This window comes from Canis aureus, chromosome 27 (genome assembly GCF_053574225.1).
Source record: "Canis aureus isolate CA01 chromosome 27, VMU_Caureus_v.1.0, whole genome shotgun sequence".
NCBI lineage: Eukaryota > Metazoa > Chordata > Mammalia > Carnivora > Canidae > Canis > Canis aureus.
The window spans coordinates 26,020,267-26,040,800 of NC_135637.1; the positions used below are offsets into that span (position 1 = coordinate 26,020,267).

The 20,534-nt window shown below is 41.4% G+C and overlaps 1 protein-coding gene across 5 annotated transcripts in view; it reads left to right on the forward strand.

Annotated features, from left to right (window-relative positions):
- The window catches only part of KREMEN1 (kringle containing transmembrane protein 1), a 73,766-nt gene that overhangs the window by 44,244 nt on the left and 8,988 nt on the right, over positions 1 to 20,534 (forward strand). For 3 of the 5 annotated variants that reach the window (XM_077874196.1, XM_077874198.1, XM_077874199.1), the window contains 4 exons: positions 7,272 to 7,425; positions 17,040 to 17,372; positions 18,635 to 18,796; positions 19,937 to 20,021. In XM_077874196.1, the coding sequence (XP_077730322.1) occupies positions 7,272 to 7,425; positions 17,040 to 17,372; positions 18,635 to 18,796; positions 19,937 to 20,021 (734 nt within the window). The remainder of the gene's footprint in view (positions 1 to 7,271; positions 7,426 to 17,039; positions 17,373 to 18,634; positions 18,797 to 19,936; positions 20,022 to 20,534) is intronic. The other 2 variants (XM_077874197.1, XM_077874195.1) reach the window with 1 other exon arrangement.

A 20,534-nucleotide genomic window follows, 5' to 3' on the forward strand; every position in this document is an offset into this window, starting at 1 on the left:
AATAATTAATTCAGAGAACAGATATCAAGGTGTGCAAATATTCCACAATCTGACTTATCAGGAGCATAATAGGGATCCCTGGGTGGCGCAGCGGTTTGGCACCTGCCTTTGGCCCAGGGCGTGATCCTGGAGACCCGGGATCGAATCCCACATCAGGCTACCGGTGCGTGGAGCCTGCTTCTCCCTCTCTCTGTGTCTCTGCCTCTCTCTCTTTCTCTCTGTGTGACTATCATAAATAAATAAAAATTAAAAAAAAAAAGAGCATAATATCACTTTGGTGATATTTCTGCCAAAATGCAGAATATGAATCTAATCATGATGAAACATTAGGCAAACCTGAAACAAGAGGCATTCTACAAGATGACTGGCCTCTATTCTTTGAAAATGTCAAAGTTATAAAGGTCAAGAAAGGACTGACAAACTATTCCTGATGGGAGGAGACTAAAATGACCTGACAGTTAAGTACATCTGCAATCCTGCATTAGATCTTTTTCTACAAAGTACATGATTCAGGCAGTTGCTAACTTGAATGGAGGTCTCTAGGTGAAAGGGATAAAGAAGTTCTTTGTATTGTTCTTACAACTTTTCTGTAGATTTGAAATTATTTTAAAATAAAAAAACAGCCAGAGCATTTGAGAAAACACAATACCCATTAATGATAAAAGTCATCAGCAAACTAGGAATAGAATAGAACTTCTTCAACCTGATTAAGAGCAGCTTTCAAAAACTGAGGGTGCCTGGGTGGTTGAGTTGCTTAAACATCCAACTCTTGATTTCAGCTTGGGTTGTGATCTCAGGGTCATGAGATCAAGACCCGAGTCCAGCTCTATGCTGTGTGGAGCCTGCTTGGGACTCTCTCCTTCCTTCTCCTGCTGCCCCTCCCCCCCAAAATAAAATAAATCTTAAAAAAGAAAGAACAGGGGATCCCTGGGTGGCGCAGCGGTTTGGCGCCTGCCTTTGGCCCAGGGCGCGATCCTGGAGACCCGGGATCGAATCCCACGTCGGGCTCCCGGTGCATGGAGCCTGCTTCTCCCTCTGCCTGTGTCTCTGCCTCTCTCTCTCTCTCTCTGTGTGACTATCATAAATAAATAAAAATTATTAAAAAAAAAAAAAAGAAAGAACAGCTATCAAAAAATCTAAAGCTAATATCATATTCAATGGTAAAAAGTTCAGTGTTTTCTACTTAAAATCAGGGAAAAACAATGATGCCTGTTCTCCTCTCTTCTATTCAACACTGTACTAGAGATCCTTGCTAATGAAATAAAGCAAGAAAAAGGCATGTAGATTAGAAAGGAGGAATTTTTAATAAGAAATTTATGGACAGGGGATCCCTGGGTGACTCAGTGGTTTAGCGCCTGCCTTCAGCCCAGGGCATGATCCTGGAGTCCCAGGATTGAATTCCACATTGGGCTCCTTACACGGAGCCTGCTTCTTCCTCTGCTTCTCCCTCTTCTTCTCTCTCTCTCTGTGTCTCTCATGAATAAATAAAATCTTTAAAAAAAATTTATGGACAATGTGATCATGTATGTAGACAATTCTACATAATAGCTAGCTGGTAGAAATAATAAGTAGATTTATGAGGGTTGCAAGTTATAAGGTCATACACAAAAATCAGCTGCATTTCTATGTATTAGCAGAGAACAATTAGAAAATGAAATTTTAAAATTCCATTTACAATAATCAAGTAATCTCAGAATTAACAAAGGATATTAAAGACCTATATACCAAATACTACATAACATTGCAAGAGAAAATTAAAGAAGATGTAAGTAAATAGAAATACAGCCATTGTGGGGTGCTCGGGTGGCTCAGTTGGTTAAGTGTCTAACTCTTGATTTTTGGTTCAGGTCATGATCTCAGGGTTGTGGGACTGAGCCCCAATTTGGGCTCTTCACTCAGTAGGGAGTCTGTTAGAGAGTCCTCTCTCTCCTTCCCCATCTGCCCCTCCCCCTTCCGTGTGTGTGTGTGCTCGCGCGCGCACCTATGCACATACTCTGTCTCTCTCTAAAGTCAATAATAAATCTTAAAAAAAAATACAGACATTGTTCATGGATTAGAAGACTTAATAGTGTTACAATGTCAGTTTTTCCCAGATTGATTTATAGATTCAATGCAATCTCAATCAAAATACTAGTTTTTAAATTTGTTTTGTTTTGCTTTTAAGATTTTATTTATTTATTTGAGAGAGAGAGAGAGAGAGAGCATGAGCAGGGTGGGGGGAGGGGAAAAAGAAGAGGGATAAGCAGCCCCCCTGCTGAGCAGGGAGCCCAAAGCGGGGCTCAATCCCCACAGCCCTGAGATCAAGACCTGAGCCAAAGGCAGATGGTTCACCAACTGAACCACCCAGGTGCCCCTCAAAATGATAGGATTTTTTAAAATATTGTCAAGCTGATCCTAAAATTTACATGAAAAGGCAGAAAACCTAGAATAACCAAAATAATTTTTGAAAAAATCAACTTTGGAGGACTCATCCTGCCTGATCTCAAGACTTTCTATAAAGCTATAATAATCAAGAGAGTGGTATTGGCATATGAATAGTGGCATAGATCAGGAGTTAGCAAACAGTGATATGTGGGCTAAATCCTACTACCCATCTACCCAGTAAATAAAGTTTTACTGAAACATAGCCACACTCATTCAACTACATATTGTCTATGCTTTTCATGGTACAACAGCAAAGTTGAGTAGTTGAGAAGGAACTGTATGGCCCACAAAGCCAAAAGCATTTACTAGTTGACTTTTTATGAAAGAAAAAGGCTTTCAACTCCTGCTATAGGTATCAATGAAACAAAATAGAGTCCAGAAATAGACCCGCACTTACATGGACAGTTGATTTTCAACAGACATAAAAGATAGTCTTTCAACAAATAGTTCTGAAGAAAATATAGGAGCTCTTTGTGAAGAAAAATGATCCTCTATCCTTACATCACATCATAGACCAAAATTAACTTTAAATTATATTACTGAGGGACACCTGGGTGGCTCAGTGGTTGAGCACCTCCCATCGGCCCAGGGCATGATCCTAGAGTCCCAGCATTGAGTCCCACGTCGGGCTCCCTGCATGGAGCCTGCTTCTCCATCTACCTGCGTCTCTACCTCTCTCTGTGTCTCTCATGAATAAATAAATAAAATCTTTAAAATAAATAAATAAAGTAATTAATTATACTACTGAAAAAAAACGCTATGGTACTAGCATTAGGATGGGTATGTAGACCAATGGAATCAAATTTAGAGTCCAGAAATAAGCCCATACATTTATTTATGGTCAGTTGACTTTTGACAAGGGTACCATGATCATTCAATGGAAAAAGAATAGTCTTTTCAACAAATGATGTTGGAACAATTAAATATGCACATGGAAAAGAATGAATTTGGACTCCTACCTCACTCTGTATTTAAAAATTAACTAAAAAATGAACCAAAGACCTTAATGTAATTAGTTTTAGCTATTAGAAGGAACTCTTAGAAAGAAACATATAAATATGCATGACCTTGGTATTAAGCAATGGTTTTATAGTTATGATAATTAAAGCACAAGTAATCAAAATAAAAATAAATTAGACTTCAAAATGTACAACTTTTGGGTATCAGGGATACTATTAAGAAAATGAAAAAGCAACTCACAGAATGGGAGAAAGTATTTGTGAATCATATCTGAATAAGGATTTAATGTCAAGAATATATAAAGCTCTCTTACAACTTGACAATAAAAGCACAACTCAATTAGATAATAGGGAAATGATTTAAATAGACATTTCTTTGTAGAAGACATACAAATGGCCAATAAGCATATGGAAATATGCCTATATCATTGGTCTTTAGGGAAATACAAATCAAAACCATCCATGATTTTGAGATACCACATCACACAATAAATAACCAATGGCTGTAGTTAATACTTTTTAAGAACAAAAACAAGCATCAGTGAAGAGGTAGAGAAATTGGAACCCTCATACATTGCTGGTGGAAATGTAAAATAGTGCAGCTGCTATGGAAAACAGTTTGGCAATTTCTCAAAAAGTTAAACCTAACCTTATAAACCAACAATTACACTCCAACATATATACCCAAGAGAGTTGAAAACATATGTTCACACTAAACCTTGTACAGTGTTTGTAGCAGCATTATTTAGAATAATCCCAAACTAAATAACTCATTGTCTATTAACTGATGAACAGATAAATAAATTGTGCTACATCCATATTGTGGAATACTACTCAGCAACAAAAAGAAGCTATAGTAAGACATACTGATACACACAACAATATGGATGAATCACCAAAACATTATGCTAATTGAAAGAAGTTAAACACAAAAGACTACACACTCAACTCAAAATGGATTTTAGGTCTAAAATGTAAAACTGTAAAACGTTTAGAGGAGAAGAGGGGAGAAAATCTTCATGACTGGGGTTTACCTGAGTTTAGGCAGAAAGTTCTTAGGTTTGACACCAAAAGCATGATCCGTTTAAAAAAATTGGTAAATTTTATTTTATTTTATTTTTTATTTTTTTTAAATTGGTAAATTTTAATTTGAATTTCACCAAAATTAAAAAACTTTTTCTCTGTGAAAGATATTTTTTAAAGAATGAAAAGACAAGCCATAGCCTGGAAGAAAATCTTTGCAAATCACATATGCAGCAAAGGACTTATACAAAAACTCTAAAAACTCAATAGTTAATTTTTTTTTTTTTATTTTTAATGAGCAAGAACGCCTGGGTGGCTCAGTCAGTTAAGCATCTGCCTTTGGCTCAGGTCATGATCCTGGGGTCCTGGGATCAAGCCCTGTGTCAGGCTCCCTGTTCAGCAGAGTCTGTTTCTCCTTCTCCCTCTGCCCCTCCCCACTGTTCATGTGCTCTCTCTCTGCTCTCTCAAATAAATAAATAAATAAATAAATAAATAAATAAATAAATAAATAAAAAAAAATGGACAAAAGGCTTAAACAGATACTTCACCAAAGAGTATATACAGAGGGCAAATAAACACATTAAAAGACATTCAGACACTGAATGTCTAGTGGTCTTTTAAACCACTAGAGTGATACAAATGAAATCCACAATGAGATACCACTACACTCCTACTGGAACAGCTAAGGTATGGGACGTCTGGGTGGCTAAGTGGTTGAGCATCTGCCTTCAGCTCGGGTCATGATACCAGGGTCCTGGTATTGAGTCCTGCATCGGGCTCCCCATGGGAAGCCTGCTTCTCCCTCTGCCTTTGTGCCTGCTCCTCTCTCTGTGTGTCTCTCATGAATAAATTAAATTAAATTAAATCAAATCAAATCATTTTTTTAAGTGGCTAAAATAAAATATACTGAGAATAAAATGTTGACCAAGATATGGAGCAACTGGGACTCATGCATTCTTCTTGTGAATGTAAAAGGTATAGTCACTCTGGAAAACAGTTTGGTAGTATCTTATAAACATACATTCACCATCTAACCCAGCAACCCCATTCCCAGGTATTTACTCTGGAGAAATGAAGGCTTATGTTCACATAAAACTATACACAAAGGTTTATAGCAACTCTATCCATAATCATGAAAAAGTAGAAACAACCCAAAGGATTAACAACTGGTGGCATATCTATGCAAGGACTTACTACTCTACCATAAAAAGGAGTGAACTATTGATACATGCACCACTTTGGATGAATCTCAAAGACATTGGCTGAGTGGAACGCCAGTCTCAAAAGGTTACATACTATATGATTCCATTTATATGATGTCTTAGTCTATTTTGGCACAGTAACAAAATTACTGTAGACTGGATAAATAAACGTTTATTTCTCATAGTTCTGGAGGCTAGAAGTATAAGATCAAGGTTGTTGGCAGATTTGGTATTTGGTGAGAGCTTGCGTCCTCATTCATAGATGGCTGTCTTCACATGGCAGAAGGACCTAGGGAGCTCTCTGGGGTCTCTTTTGTAAGAGCACTAATCCCATTCAAAAGGGCTCTGTTCTCATGCCTTAATCACCTACCAAATGTTCCATCTCCACATACCATCACACTGGGAGTTAAGATTTCAACATATAACTTTTGGGGGAACATAAACATTCAGTCTTAGCATATGATATTCTTGAAAAACAAAACTATAGTAACAGCAAACTGATAGGAGGGAGAAGTATAAAGTGGTGGGTTCGGGATAGAAAGGTTATTGGGTGATGTGCCTATTCCATATCTTGATTTTAGTGGTAGTTGCACAGATCTATACATGGATTAAAATTTATAGAATTATATACCATATAAATAGTTTTACCGTATGGTAATAAATAAAATGAAAAGTTTTAGAGGGGCCTGTAATGAGTTTGTGGTGAGGACTAGCCATAAAGCACCTACTACCTGGCACACGGTAAACATTCAAAAAATGTTGAGCTGCTATTATTGTTTCAAGTTAGTGGGCTTCCACCCAATACTTGCCTTAAAACTTACTGAAGGGGCACCTGGTTGGCTGTCAGTCAAGTGTCTGCCTTCAGCTCAGGTCATGATCCCAGGATTCTGGGATTGAGTCCCATATCAGGCTCCCTGCTCAGCGCGGAGTCTGCTTCTCCCTCTGCCTTCCCCCACTTGTACTCATGATCTATCTCTATCTCTCTCTCAAATAAATAAATAAATAAGATCTTTTTTTAAAAAAAAAGTATCTTTTTAGGGGATCCCTGGGTGGCTCAGCGGTTTGGCGCCTGCCTTTGGCCTGGGGAGCGGTCCTGGAATCCCGGGATCGGGTCCCGCGTCGGGTTCCTGGCATGGAGCCTGCTTCTCCCTCCTCCTGTGTCTCTGCCTCTCTCTCTCTCTATGTCTATCATGAATAAATAAATAAATCTTTTTTTTAAAAAGTATCTTTTAAAATAATGAGACACAGAGACACACACACACAGAGAGAGAGAGAGAGAGAGAGAGGCAGAGACACAGGCAGAGGGAGAAGCAGGCTCCATGCAGGGAGCCTGATGCGGGACTTGATCTCGGGACTCCAGGATCATGCCGTGAGCTGAAGGCAGACGCTCAACTGCTGGGCCACCCAGGAATCCCTAAATAAAATCTTTAAAAAAAAAAATTCACTTAAGTACAGTAGAGATGCAAGCAGTAAAAGAGATGCTCACTGAAGGGTAAATATAGTTATTAATAGTGTGTAATGAATGTCAAGGGAGTGGAGCTAGGGAGAGCCCTCAGAAAGAGGGGCCCAGGAGTAAGGCTGGAGGCTGATCCTTCCAGGCTCCTTCAGGCCACCTGATACTCCCGACTGACACTTACCAAGTGCTGTTTCTCTACTGTGACAGTTTGCTGGGATGGAGTCAGGCTATGCTTGCTTCTGTGGAAACAATCCTGATTACTGGAAGTACGGGGAGGCAGCCAGTACTGAGTGTAACAGTGTTTGCTTCGGGGATCACACCCAGCCCTGTGGTGGCGATGGCAGGATCATCCTCTTTGACAGTAAGTATGCCCTTTGCCTGTTACTGCCCAAGACACAGCAACACTTGTACAGAGGAACATTTATGACCAGCCTCTCTCTCTTCTTTTCATTCATTCATTCATTCATTCATCCACATAGCAATACTTATTAAGCACCTCCTGCAGGTCAGGAGGACTCTGACCAGACTCTGGGGATACAACACTGACCAAGAAGATTCAGCTCCATCCTCTAGAAGGAAGGACAGACATTTAACAAGTAATTAATTACACTTGTGCCATGTGCTCTGAAGAGATGAGGCCTGTCATGGGATACTTAGGCAATCTAGAAAAGATGACCTTTGCAACTTAACATTGACACTGGTACAGCTGTTCAGTGTCAGCCTTAAGGTCCTCTTGTTTTAATTGTTTGATTTCCAAGCCCTGCAGTGTTTTCCTTGGCATTTGGGATCTTATAGTGATGCAGCTGAGAAGAACGCATATGCTTAAAGTTGTCTTTCTGGGCCTGATCCTGAGTGTGCTCTGACCAGCCTCCTCTGACCCACTACATATGTGAGATGCTGGCTAGGGACAGGGTGCACTATGGATGGGATATGAATCTGGGACCTTGGCCTCTCCTGCAGTGGTTCTAACCCACTGTCCCAGTGGTTCTAACCACTGGACAACCTGATCCCTCATCACAACCACCACCACTACCACCACCCCTGCATCCACTCAGTAGTAGTGAGACTTTGTGAGCCACAATACCAATGTAGCACCAGATTATTTTATTTTATTTTATTTTATTTTATTTTATTTTATTTTATTTTATTTTATTTTAATTATTATTTTTTTAGCACCAGATTTTAAATTGTAGAAAATGGAGTGTCAGAAGTGAAACAGACAAAGGGAAAGGCTTGAGGTTACTAAGATACACTATAGAGACTATAGGTCTTTGTTAGTCATTAAGGTAGAGTAGATCTACTACTGACCTCTTAACCTGATAGAGTGGCTTGGTTTCGAGCAAAAATGTCATATGCTATGTTAGTTTCCTAGGGTTGCCATAACAAATGATCACAACCTGGGTGCGTTAAAACAACAGAAATTTATTCTGTCATAGTTTGGGAGGCTAGAAGTTCAAACTCAAGGTGTTGTCAGGGCCATTCTCCCTTCTGAAGGCTCCAGGGAAGAATCCTCTGCCTCTTTCAAGCTTCTGGTCATTGCCTGCAGTTGTTGACATTCCTTGGCATGTAGCTGCATCACTACAATCTCTGCCTCCTTCTTCACATGGCCATTGTCCCTCTGTCCATCTGTGCCTCTGTGCCTCTCTGTACCTCCTTATAATGACACTAGTCATTGGATTTAGGGCCCTCTTTCATCTACTATGGCCTCATTTAATTTGATTACACCTGTAAATACCTTATTTCCCAATAAGGTCACATTCACAACTACCAGGCATGATTGGACTGGAACATGTATTCTTTGGACAACACAATTCAGCTACTACATATGGCGACATAAAGCCATCCCAGGCTTATAACTGATGTTTTCACAGGTTATAGCTTAGATGTCATCAGAAGTGTGTGTTTAGGCAAAGAACAGGGGACGGATTGGCAAGCAGAATGCATATGGTCAACTGTTGGTCTTTTTAGTTGAGTGTGCCTGCTGGAGACTGCCAGTGGCTCCCTATACATCCTGTTATGTCAAGACAAATAATTGAGTTCCTCTGTTAAAGTTAAAGACTGAAACTTGGCTAATGTTTAAGATGGTCGGCAAATAATATGCCCTGCACTTCTATTTAAGTTTTTATTTCCAAAGTCCATTATTATAAAATCTTCTGCCTTGACACCCTTGCCCAGGAGAGTATGTTTGCTGAGCTTACAAATTTGCCTGGTCTACTATTAAGTGAAGAAAGAAAGGAAATAAACATTGAGTTCCTAGTATGTATTAAGGCTCTATATAAATTATCAATTTATACAAATTAGGTCCTCCTGGCAGCCATCTGAGGAAGGCATTATGATCATCACTCTAATTTTACAGAAGAGAGCCCTAGGACATGAAGACGATAAATATCTTGACAGGGCTCACAAGCCATGGGATTAGACAGTAAACAGAAAAAAAAAAAAGCAGGGTGTATGGGTTCGCTACCTGTTTTTCTATTTTAAGCAGAGCATAGTGTTAATTTTTTTTACTGGAAAATAGATGTTGGTGAGCATATGGAGAAATTGGATCTCTCATACATTGCTGGTAGAAATGTTAAATGGTACAGCTGCTCTGGAAAACAGTCTGGCAGCTCCTCAAACGTGAAGCAGAATTACCTTATGACCCAGCAATTCTACTCCTAAATATATACCCAAGAGAGTTGAAAACATATGCTCACATAAAAACTTGTATGGGAATGTTCACAGCAATACTGTTCACAATAGCCCCAAAAGTGGCACCAACCCAAATGTCCATCGACTGAATAATGGATCAACAAAATATGTTATAGCCATACAATGGAATATTATTCAGCCACAAAAAGGAATGAGATACTGATGCACACTACACCATGGATAAACCTTGAAAACACGATGCTAAGCAATAGAAAACAGACACACCAGGCCAAATATTTTATTTTATTTTTTTTAAGATTTTATTTATTTATTCATGAGAAACAGAGAGAGACAGGCAGAGAGAGAAGCAGGCTCCATGCAAGGAGCCTGATGTGGGACTCGATCCCAGGACTCCAGGATCACACCCTGGGCCAAAGGCAGGTGCTAAACCGCTGAGCCACCCAGGGATCCCCAGGCCAAATATTTTATGATTCCATTTATAGGAAATGTCCAGGATAGGCAAATCCATACAGACAGAAAACAGATTAATGGTCATCAAGGGCTGAGGAGAGAGGAGCCGATGAGAAATGACTGCTTAGTAGGTATGGGTTTTCTTGTTGGGGTGATAAAAATGTCCTGGAATCAGATGTCAGTGGTTATACTGCACTGGGACTATAACACATACCACTGAACCGTATACTTTAAAATTGTTGGGATGGTGGATTTTATATCAATAAAAAATAGAATAACTTCATGGGATGCCTGGGTGGCTCAGTGGTTGGATATCTGCCTTTGGCTCAGGGTGTGATCCCGGAGTCCTGGGATCAAGTCCCACATCAGGCTCCCTTTATAGAGCCTGCTTCTCCCTCTGCTTATGTCTCTGCCTCTCTTTCTCTCTGAGTCTCTCATGAATAAATAAATAAAATCTTTTAAAAAGTAGAATACCTTCATATGATAATCTTTCATTCATTTAGCACATTTTTATTGAGTGTCTGTTGAGCCCTTGCTGTGTGCTAGCTTGGATGCCAGGTGCTCTTGTTTATTTTATGTTATTTAATTCTCACAACAGCCTGTTGATAAGAAAACTGTAGATCAAAAGATAAAATAATTTGTCCAAGTGAATAAGAGCCAAAGCTAGGATTCAAACCCAGGTTTGCCACAATTTTTCTCTTTTTCTTTTTTTTTTAAGATGTTTTTCTTTTTTTAATTTTTTTTATTTGACAGAGAGAGAGTGTGAATGTGCACAAGAAGGGGGAACAGCAAGCAGAGAAAGAGGGAGAAGCAGGCTCCCCGCTGAGCACAGAGTCCTATGCAGGGCTCCATCCCAGGATCCTGGAATCATGACCTGAGCCAAAGGCAGACACTTAACTGAGCCATCCAGGCGCCCCAGTTTTTATTTTTCTATTTTCAGCAGCTAGAATCCCTTTTACTAACAATAATAAGACAGGTCATGATAACGGGTTCAGTTTAACGCTCCAAAAGCATGTGAACAGAGTTCTGTTCAGTCAGTCAGGGTGTCAGTGAGTTCCTTCTGTTCTCCGCACCTTGCGGAAGGATGCTGCAGGCTCCTCAGCTCTGGTGGCTTTTACTCTGCGTTTGTGCCTCAGCAGACAAACTATGGTGGCAGCCGTCTGCTCAGTCATCTTTGCCACATCAAGTAATTTGTCATGGGGCATATGGCTGATTTTCTGGCAAGCTCTCATGAGCTCCTGGAGGATGCTGAAGTAGGCCATGCACTTCAGTACATGTATAAATGCAGCACTGACAGAAGCTTCAGAGCATCTGCTGCCCCTAGAAGTTAATTTATTGAATTAACAAAACCAAATAAAAGATCAGAGAGGCTGGAGTCAACGGTAGGTTACAGAGATGGCCCAGGCTGACCTCTTAGGTCTTTCTCAGCTTCTAGGCACTGAAAGAAGTGAGTCGTGTGGACTGGTCCTTACTCTGTAACATTGGTTGAGCACTTATATCTTTTTAGGGCACTGTGCTATTTACTTGCCATGCAATCCCTCCCTTAATTATAATACTGTGAAGCAGGTACTATCATCCGTATTTGCCTGAGGAGGAAACTGAGGCTCGTAAAAGTTCAACAGCTTGCCCAAGGTCCCATAGATGGAGAGCTTTCCCTCGTGGAACTTATATTTTAGTGGGAAGAGGAGAGATTAATAGTAAAAAAAATATTGAAGGCCTAAGGTCCAGTAGGTTCTGACTGTTAGGATTGCTTTAGTAATTGTACTTTATAGACTCCAAGATGCTACATCATTGTATGTATCACTGAGGAAAAAAGTATTTCCAATTAAACAATGACATGCATTGACTGACAGACGCTTTCCAGTTTTAAAGATTAAAATATTCCCCTTAGAACCGATGAAATACGGTAACTCTCTTCTCCTTTTCTGGGTGCCAATCCAGGGAAACCTGATTCATGGCTGGGACCTATTTGATTAAGGTTTATTTCCTGAGACATGCCAGTATCGTTCATGTCTAGAAGCAGAGCAGTCAGCTGCATCTGGGGGAGGCTAGCTGTTCCTGCTGATGCCTGAAGTCTATTCCTGAAGAAACTGACCTAGCTGATATTGAGGCAGGATGGAGGTGCTAAATCAAGGAAGGCAGGGGGGACCCTGACTTTCTGCCACTGGATGTTTTGCCCAGGGCTATCCCAGGGCCTCCACCTGCCCAGATTGTATATGCAGGCTAATTTCCCCTGCAAAAATAAGATCTTGAAATATATTCTTAAATTTCAAGTTTCCTGTCAAATTATCACTGAATTTTAATAATCTGGGGATCCCTGGGTGGCTCAGCAGTTTAGCGCCTGCCTTTGGCCCAGTGTGTGATCCTGGATTCCCGGGATCAAGTCCCACATCGGGCTCCCTGCATGGAGCCTGCTTCTCCCTCTGCCTGTGTCTCTGCCTCTCTCTCTCTCTGTGTCTCTCATGAATAAATAAATAAAATGTTAAAAAAATTTTTTTAATAATCTGTTGGAGATGTCATGTGTTTGCTCTCAAAGTTGCTGAACTGAATCTGCTGTCTGCATGGCACACATCTAGAAATCGAAAGTTCTAAGTTTAAGATCTGCCTTTGCTGTTGAAATATCAGTTTAGGGACGCCTGGGTGGCTCAGCGGTTGAGTGTCTGCCTTAGGCTTAGGGCCAGATCCTGGGTCCAGAGATTGAGTCCTACATTGGCCTCCTTGAGAGGAGTCTGCTTCTCCCTATGTCTATGTCTCTGCCTCTCTCTCTGTGTCTCTCATGAATGAATGAATGAACGAACGAATGAATGAATGAATGAATAAATAAATAAAATCTTTTAAAAAGAAAGATCAGTTTAACCTGAACATTCTTTACAAATAATAATAATAATAGTATAACTAATACTGAGCTTACGCTATGTGCCAGATCCTACACTAACACTTTATATAGATCAACTCCTTTTAACTCTTATAAAATCACGTACAGGAGAAACTATTATTATTTTCATTTTATGGATGAAGAAACTGAGGTATACAGAAGTTATCTTGTTCAAATTCAGTTAGGATGTGGGAAAGTCAGGATGATTACCCAGGAAATCTTTCTCTACAGCTTTCCTTTTTAAAAAATTTAGGTTTATTGAGATGTAATTTAAATAAAGTAAAAATCACCCTTCTAGTTGACCAGTTTGATAAGATTTGACAATACATACACAGTTAAGATACAGAACATTTCATCACCTCAAAAAGATCTCTTGTCCCCTCTGTGGTCAATCCTCTCTCTGCCCCCAGCCCTTAGCAACCACTAATCTCTATTCCATCTGTGTAGTTCTGTCTTTTGAAGAATGTCACATAAATGGAATCAAACAGTATTTAACCATTTGTATCTGGCTCCTTTCACTTCATGTAATGCTTTTGAGATTCACCTATGATTGTTTCCACAGCTCCTTCTTGTTGCTAAGAAACATGTCTTTGTACAAATATACTACAATTTGTCATCCATTTATCCATTGATAGACATTGGTATGTCTGTGATAAAGATGCTGTGAAGCTGCTCTTAACCTCTATGCACAGGTGTTCGCATGAACATGTGCTTTCATTTCTCCTGAGTTAATACCTGGGAGTCAGATTTCAGGGTCATACACGAAGTGCATATTTGGCATCATAAGACACTGCCAACTGTTTCCAAAGTGGCTACAACATTTTGCGTTCTGACAAACAATATGTGAGACTTCCAGTTGTTTTACATCCTCTTCTGCCCTTTGTAGCCTATTTTTTTAGTGTTAGCCATTCTAGCAGGTGCATAGTGGTAAATCATTGTGGTTTTAGTTTGCATTTCCATAATCATTAGTGATGTTGAACATCTTTTCATGTTCTTATTTGCCATCTGGTATATTCTTTTGAACAAAAGAAGTTCCTTTAGTGTTTTCTCTGATGCAGGTCTACTGTCAGTGGCTTTCTCAGCTTTTGTTTGAGAAAGCCTTATTTTGCCTTCATTGTAGAAAAAATGTTTATGCTGGATATTGAATTCTATGCTGAACGTTTCTTTTTTTTCTTTCAGTATCCCCAAAATATTCCTTCATCTTGTGGTTTGCACAGTTTTTAGAGATGTCTGCTCTATCTTTATTCCCTGTATATAATCTTTTTCCTTCTTCTGCCTGCTTTCAGGATTTTATGTTTGTTTTTGGTTTTCTACATTTGACTATGAAGATGTATCTAGGTGTGTTTTTTGTTTGTTTTGTTTGCTTTTTCATTTTTGTTTTAAAATTTATTTGCTTATTGTTTCCTGAGAGTCTTAGATCATCTTTCATTGACTTTGGAGCATTCTTAGCCATTATCTCTTCAAATATTTCTTCTGCCCCCTTCTCTTTTTCTTCTTCTCTTTCTGGAGTTCTAATTCTTAGATCATTTGATATTGTCCCACAGGTACTGGATGCTCTGTCCTGTTTTTAGGGTTTTGTCCTCGCTTCTTTTTTTTTTTCCTCAGTGTTTCATTTTGGTTAATTTCCATTGACTTGCCTTCAAATTTATTGATTCATCTTTGATATTTTATTTCTAGCATTTACATTTGATTCTTTTGAGTTTCCATATACCTCTGCTAGAATTTCTAATCTGTTCAGGCTTATTGTCCATCTTTACCACTAGATCTTTATTGTATTAATCACATGGCCCCTGTCTAACAGGTCTAACATCTGTATCATTATTGAATCTGATCCTATAGATTGTTTTATCACTTGATGATAACTCCTCTTTTTTTGTTGTTCTTGCTGCTTTTTTCCTTCCTTGCTTGCTTGTTTTATGTATAATATTTTGTTCAATGCCATATACTATGTGTAGAAGAACAGTACAGAATAGAATTTACCCCTGGAAATGGGCAGGCCAGTTTAGTGTGGGGATTGAGCCATTATATCAGGAGATGAGCTGGGTTTGGGTATTATTATTTCTGTCTTTACCCTCAGTGCACACCAGGCTTCAAATTATTCTAGCAATAGACTTCTGTTGCCTTGTGCTTAGTGTGGGGCCTGGGATACCAAGGTTTGGGTTTTTTTGTTTTTTGTTTTTGTTTTGTTTTGTTATTGTTTGTTTTTTTCCAGTGTTTGTATTCCACCCTCAGCTTTGAGTAGTTCCTACATGCCTTTGCCAAAGAAGGGAATCTTTCTCTGCACTTTCCCCTCCTTCAGTGGTAGACTGCTGTTGCCTATTACTTGGTGCTATGCTCAAGGTGAGCTGAGTGGGGTTCTTGGGCCTCCTGCCTCATCTTCAGTCTTAGGACATTATAGGGCCTCAGAGGTGGGGCCTCTCAGCATTCCCACACACCCCCTCTCTTGCCAGCATTCAGACACTGCCTTGTATCTGTGGTGGCTCTCAGGAAGGAGGATGGTTTCCTGCCCCTCCCTCAGGAGCAGCAGACCTCTGCTTTACATCTGTGCAGGATTTGGGGTCTCAGGGTGACCAGGGGCTGATGGTTTTTCCCATCAGAAGCAGTGGATCTGCCTGGTTACTTTGGCAGGAAGGAAAGAGTTTCCTGCTCCCTCCACAGAGGCAAACATTTTGTTTCTATCCCTCCAGTGGCCCTGGGAGCAAAAGGATTTGTTGCTCCTCCCACAGCAACTTCAGGCTCTTGCCTGTTTTTGAGGAAGCAGACAGGGTTTCACACCTGTCCCCCAACAACAATGGAGGCATCCTGTACTAGGGCCACCAAGGAGAACTCTTTGGTCTCCTTCCCTATCCTAGTTATTCTTGTGAGCATTGGGTGAAGGTCTGCACAGAACTGCTTGAAAGTGAGTTTAGACTCCTGCTGTGTCTAGGGCCCCTGCTCATTCTAGATTGAGAGGCTAGCCCACACTCAACCTCTTAGCTCCTTTCTTCTTACTTGCTTTTTTGGTGGCCACCTCTTCCTCTCATGGTCTGTTAAAGATGAAACACTTTGTGTGGCCTGACTCTCCTTAGAGGGGCTTCTTACTTTTTTAGAATTAAATTCTCTTGATGGTCTTGACACTTTAGCTTCTGATGGGTGAAGGAGAGACATATGAGCTTTTTCTCATCGTTTGGATGGAAGCAGCATTCTCTTAGTGCTATCTACACACCAAAGGGAAGTGGAACTCCCCCGAAGCCTGCTTTTTGAATCCCAGTCCTGTACTTTCTCTCAAGGACTTCCATTTCCAAGACCTTGTTTACACTTTACTGATAAGTGAAGTGGTTGTATCCCCTTCCTAGAACCCACAAACAAAAAGGGGAGTCCAGGGAAACCAAATGTGCTTAATGCAGAGTGATCAGAACCAAGTGTTTCCCCTGTGCAGAAAGTCACTGCTTGTGCCACAGTTTCCTGCCTGATAAATATGTGCAGCCCCCCTTCTCTTTTCGCAGCTTTACCTCATCAAGTGCCTCTTTGCAAAAATGCCCCAGTGTTTTCATGTGTTTCATCTCATCTATCCTCATGCATTTGTGTGATACAGGAACAGGTGGTGGTCTCTCCATCTTCCAAACTGAGAGAGGCAGGAGTTCTGGAAGTGAAGTGCAGTCCCTCGGATCACATAGCCCAGCTGGTTCCGGACCCAGACTCTCTGACTCCAACCCGGCCCCTACATAGGCCTAAGCACTGTGCTGTGTGCTAATTCTAAGGTCTCCAGGGCAAAGAAAGAAAGAAAGAAAGAAAGAAAGAAAGAAAGAAAGCAAGCCTCCACAGTCATTTGTTCAGGGTTTAAGCTATTCATTCTGTGATTTGATCCTGAAACATAAGACAGTCAGGTTTTATAGGTGAAAAACAATATCGCAAACTGGATCATGTTAGGTAGGAAGAGTTTTGTCCATAAGAAGTTGAAAAGTGAGCCCTGCGGCTGTGCCCCACGCTGAGGGCCTGTGTCCTCTTGTCTCCCACAGCTCTTGTTGGCGCCTGCGGAGGGAACTACTCGGCCATGACCTCCGTGGTGTATTCCCCTGACTTTCCCGACACCTATGCCACGGGGAGGGTCTGCTACTGGACCATCCGGATTCCAGGAGCCTCCCACATCCACTTCAGCTTCACCTTGTTTGACATCAGGGATTCTGCAGACATGGTGGAGCTGCTGGACGGCTACACCCACCGCGTCCTGGTCCGTTTCAATGGGAGGAACCGCCCACCTCTATCCTTTAACGTCTCTCTGGATTTTGTCATTTTGTACTTCTTCTCTGATCGCATCAATCAGGCCCAGGGATTTGCTGTCTTATACCAAGGTAACCCTTTCCAGCCTCCTTGGGGGCCCTCCGGGCTGCGCCTTGCACTCCACTTGCAACTGTGGTGACCTGCGGGCCTCGGGTGGGTCTTGATGGGGCTGCAAGTCAGGAGCTACCTACTCAACTTGCAGATTTTCCCACCCCCATTTTAAAACTTTCATACTTTTTGTGATACAGAAGAGGCAACACCTGTCAATTTCACTACTTTAGTTGTTCTGATGACAGTTTTCATGGCAGGGTTGAAAGCATTTAAAGAAGGAGCTGAGACTGATAGAACGCTTTTAAAAAGGTCATTTGGTCCATCCTCCTGCCTCTTGATATCCTACCCAATCCCAAAGGACTAGTTTCCCATCTTTCTTCAAACCCTCCTAAGGGGACACTGGGCTGGCTCAGTCGGAAGAGCATGTGACTCTTCATCTTGGGGCCATGAATTAGAGCCGCAAATTGGCTGTAGAGATTACTTAAAAAAAAAAAAAACTTTAAAAAAGAAAATCCAGGGATCCCTGGGTGGCTCGGTGGTTTGGTGCCTGCCTTTGGCCCAGGGCGGGATCCTGGAGTCCCGGGATCGAGTCCCGTGTTGGGCGGCTCCCGGCATGGAGCCTGCTTCTCCCTCTGCCTATGTCTTTGCCTCTCTCTGTGTGTGTCTATCATGAATAAAGAAATAAAATATTTTAAAAAAAAGAAAACCCAATATATCTTTTAAAAAACCCTCCTAAGGTAGAGCCTCACTCTCTGCCCCTCTGATATGTGCCAGGCACATCTCTTTGCCAGCACATGAGAAACATAGGGACGTCTGAGATCTGGTTTTTGCCCTGGATGTTGAGGGCCTCAGGAAGAGTTCAGTCAGCACGTGCTACAGGAAGTCAGAGGGAGGAGACCTTCCCGCAGGTAGGAGGAACAGTCTTGAGACAGCTAAGATTTGGGTCAATAGGTAGGAAAGAAGCATTCTGGGCAAAGAGCGCCATAGCTGCAAAGGCGCAAGGAAAACAAGAAAGCATGTTCAGGTGACCTCAAAAGAGACCAGTCAAATGGTTAGAAGTTAACACCTCCTCCTTCTGGTTTTTTCTGGACCAGAGCCTGATAGGTTCATCTTTGGGGCCAGTGGGATCAGTGGAGAGAACTGCACATAGAAATGAATCAGAAAAAAAAAAGAAATGAATCGAAAAAAAACCACCTTTTCTTCATAGACACTGTCTCCTCCTCCAAAATTCTTTGTTGTCTCCACCAGCTCTCCCCCCATCTTAATTTCTTTGATCTTACAGCCGTCAAGGAAGAGCCACCGCAGGAGAAGCCCACTGCCAATCAGACGCTGGCTGAGGTGATTACGGAACAAGCCAATCTCAGCGTCAGTGCAGCCCGGTCCTCTAAAGTCCTCTACGTCATCACCACCAGCCCAAGCCACCCACCTCAGACCGTCCCAGGTAGCAGTTCCCAGACACCACCAAAGTGGGTGGAAGCCATGGGGCTTGAGCACAGTGTTCTTGACAGTTAGAGAAATAACACTCTTCCCAGACAGGTTGTAGGTACTGGCTCTGTGACTGTCCTGGCCTTTGGGGGACACTTTCTCATTAGCTTGATTCCTTAGCCCTTAGGAGAAAGTGCTCACCTCCAAAGATCCAGTATGTGTGCCTTTTGTACTTGTGATTGATCAGCTAACCCAATGTTTTCCCACTTTGAGGATGTCTTTCTAGAGCTCCCAAGTTGCAGCTCCCTAAATTCACTGGCATTTACAAGAGATTCATTCATTCATTCATTCATTCATTCATTCATTCAAAAGACATGTAAGTGCCTCAGAGCTACCAGGTGGTATTGTATGTGCCAGACTATAGGATGAACCAAACAAACAGCATCCCTGCCCTCCTTTGGCTTGTAAGTGGGAGGAGAAAGAACAAAGCAAAATAACAGATCTGACAGTGACAAGAGCTAGAAGAAAAGTTCATGCAGGAGAGGGGTAGAGAGGGGAGTAATGGTCTGTGCTTGAAGCTAGCTAACTTGGCTGGCTCCACACTTCCATATTCTCTTTTTTGCTCGGGAAGGTGGAGCCTTTATGGGCCAGAACAGCTGTAAAGTACCAATAGCAATGATCTAGTCTAGGAGTTTTCCCCTGCAGGACCCACCTCAGGTCAGGGAGGAGAGTCCCTCTAGTGCATGCTCTGCATTATTTGTTTTTATACCCTGGTGGGATTTCACAGGTCACACATCTCATTCCTCAGATAAGGAAACTAAAGCCCAAAGAGTTTATGTAACTCATCTGTGATTACATAGTGAGTTTTTATGGTAAAAATGTAGTATATACCACTCCTTTCAACTCTTAAATTGAATGCACTTTGGGCCACACTGCCTGCTTCTCTCCAAGAGGTTAGCTCTGGAGCAAGGTTAGAAGCCCTGCAGCTTCTTGCCAGCCCAGCTCTCAGCTGCATTTGGTGGCTGCCCCTACCTGCAGGGGGCTCCTCAGCTAGACCTGTATCTCTGAGCTGCCAGTGCTCACTCGGTGCTTCCAACAGACCTCATTCTGAAACCTGAGCTCAAACTGGTCCAAGAAACCCTGTCTTTTGCACTTGCAGGATGGACAGTGTATGGCCTGGCAACTCTCCTCATCCTTACAGTCACAGCCATTGTAGCAAAGATACTTCTGCACATCACATTCAAGTGAGTATGAGAGAAAGCTGCCCTATCCCAGGAGGGGAAGGCTCAGAACTCCTTTTCTACTGTGCTTCATTTTTCTGGGGATTCTAAAGCCCTCAGTCCTGGGCAACATAAGACAGTATACATTCCTCATTCTCCATAGAGTGAAATGTACAACTGGACAAATCTCACCAAGGTTTGAGGGATTGTGTTTGCTCCTGGCGTATGGGATATGATTTCAAGGAGGATTGATACCATCTGGGCGTAAAAAGCCACGATTTCCAATTTTGACTGGCCCCTTAAAGAGATCCTCATATTAGAGCCAAGATTTCCAAGACACAACCATGCATATTTCCTAATGCCTTCTAGAAATTGGGAAACATTCTTAGGAAGAGAATCCTAACATTTTATTAGCTATTATTTAAAAACAATTAAGAAAGTTCATACTTCAATTCTGACTGATACGGAAAAAAAATATTTCCTTCCCTCAATTTGCTACTTGGATTCAGTAGTTCTGCCTTCCAGGAAAGGAGGCAA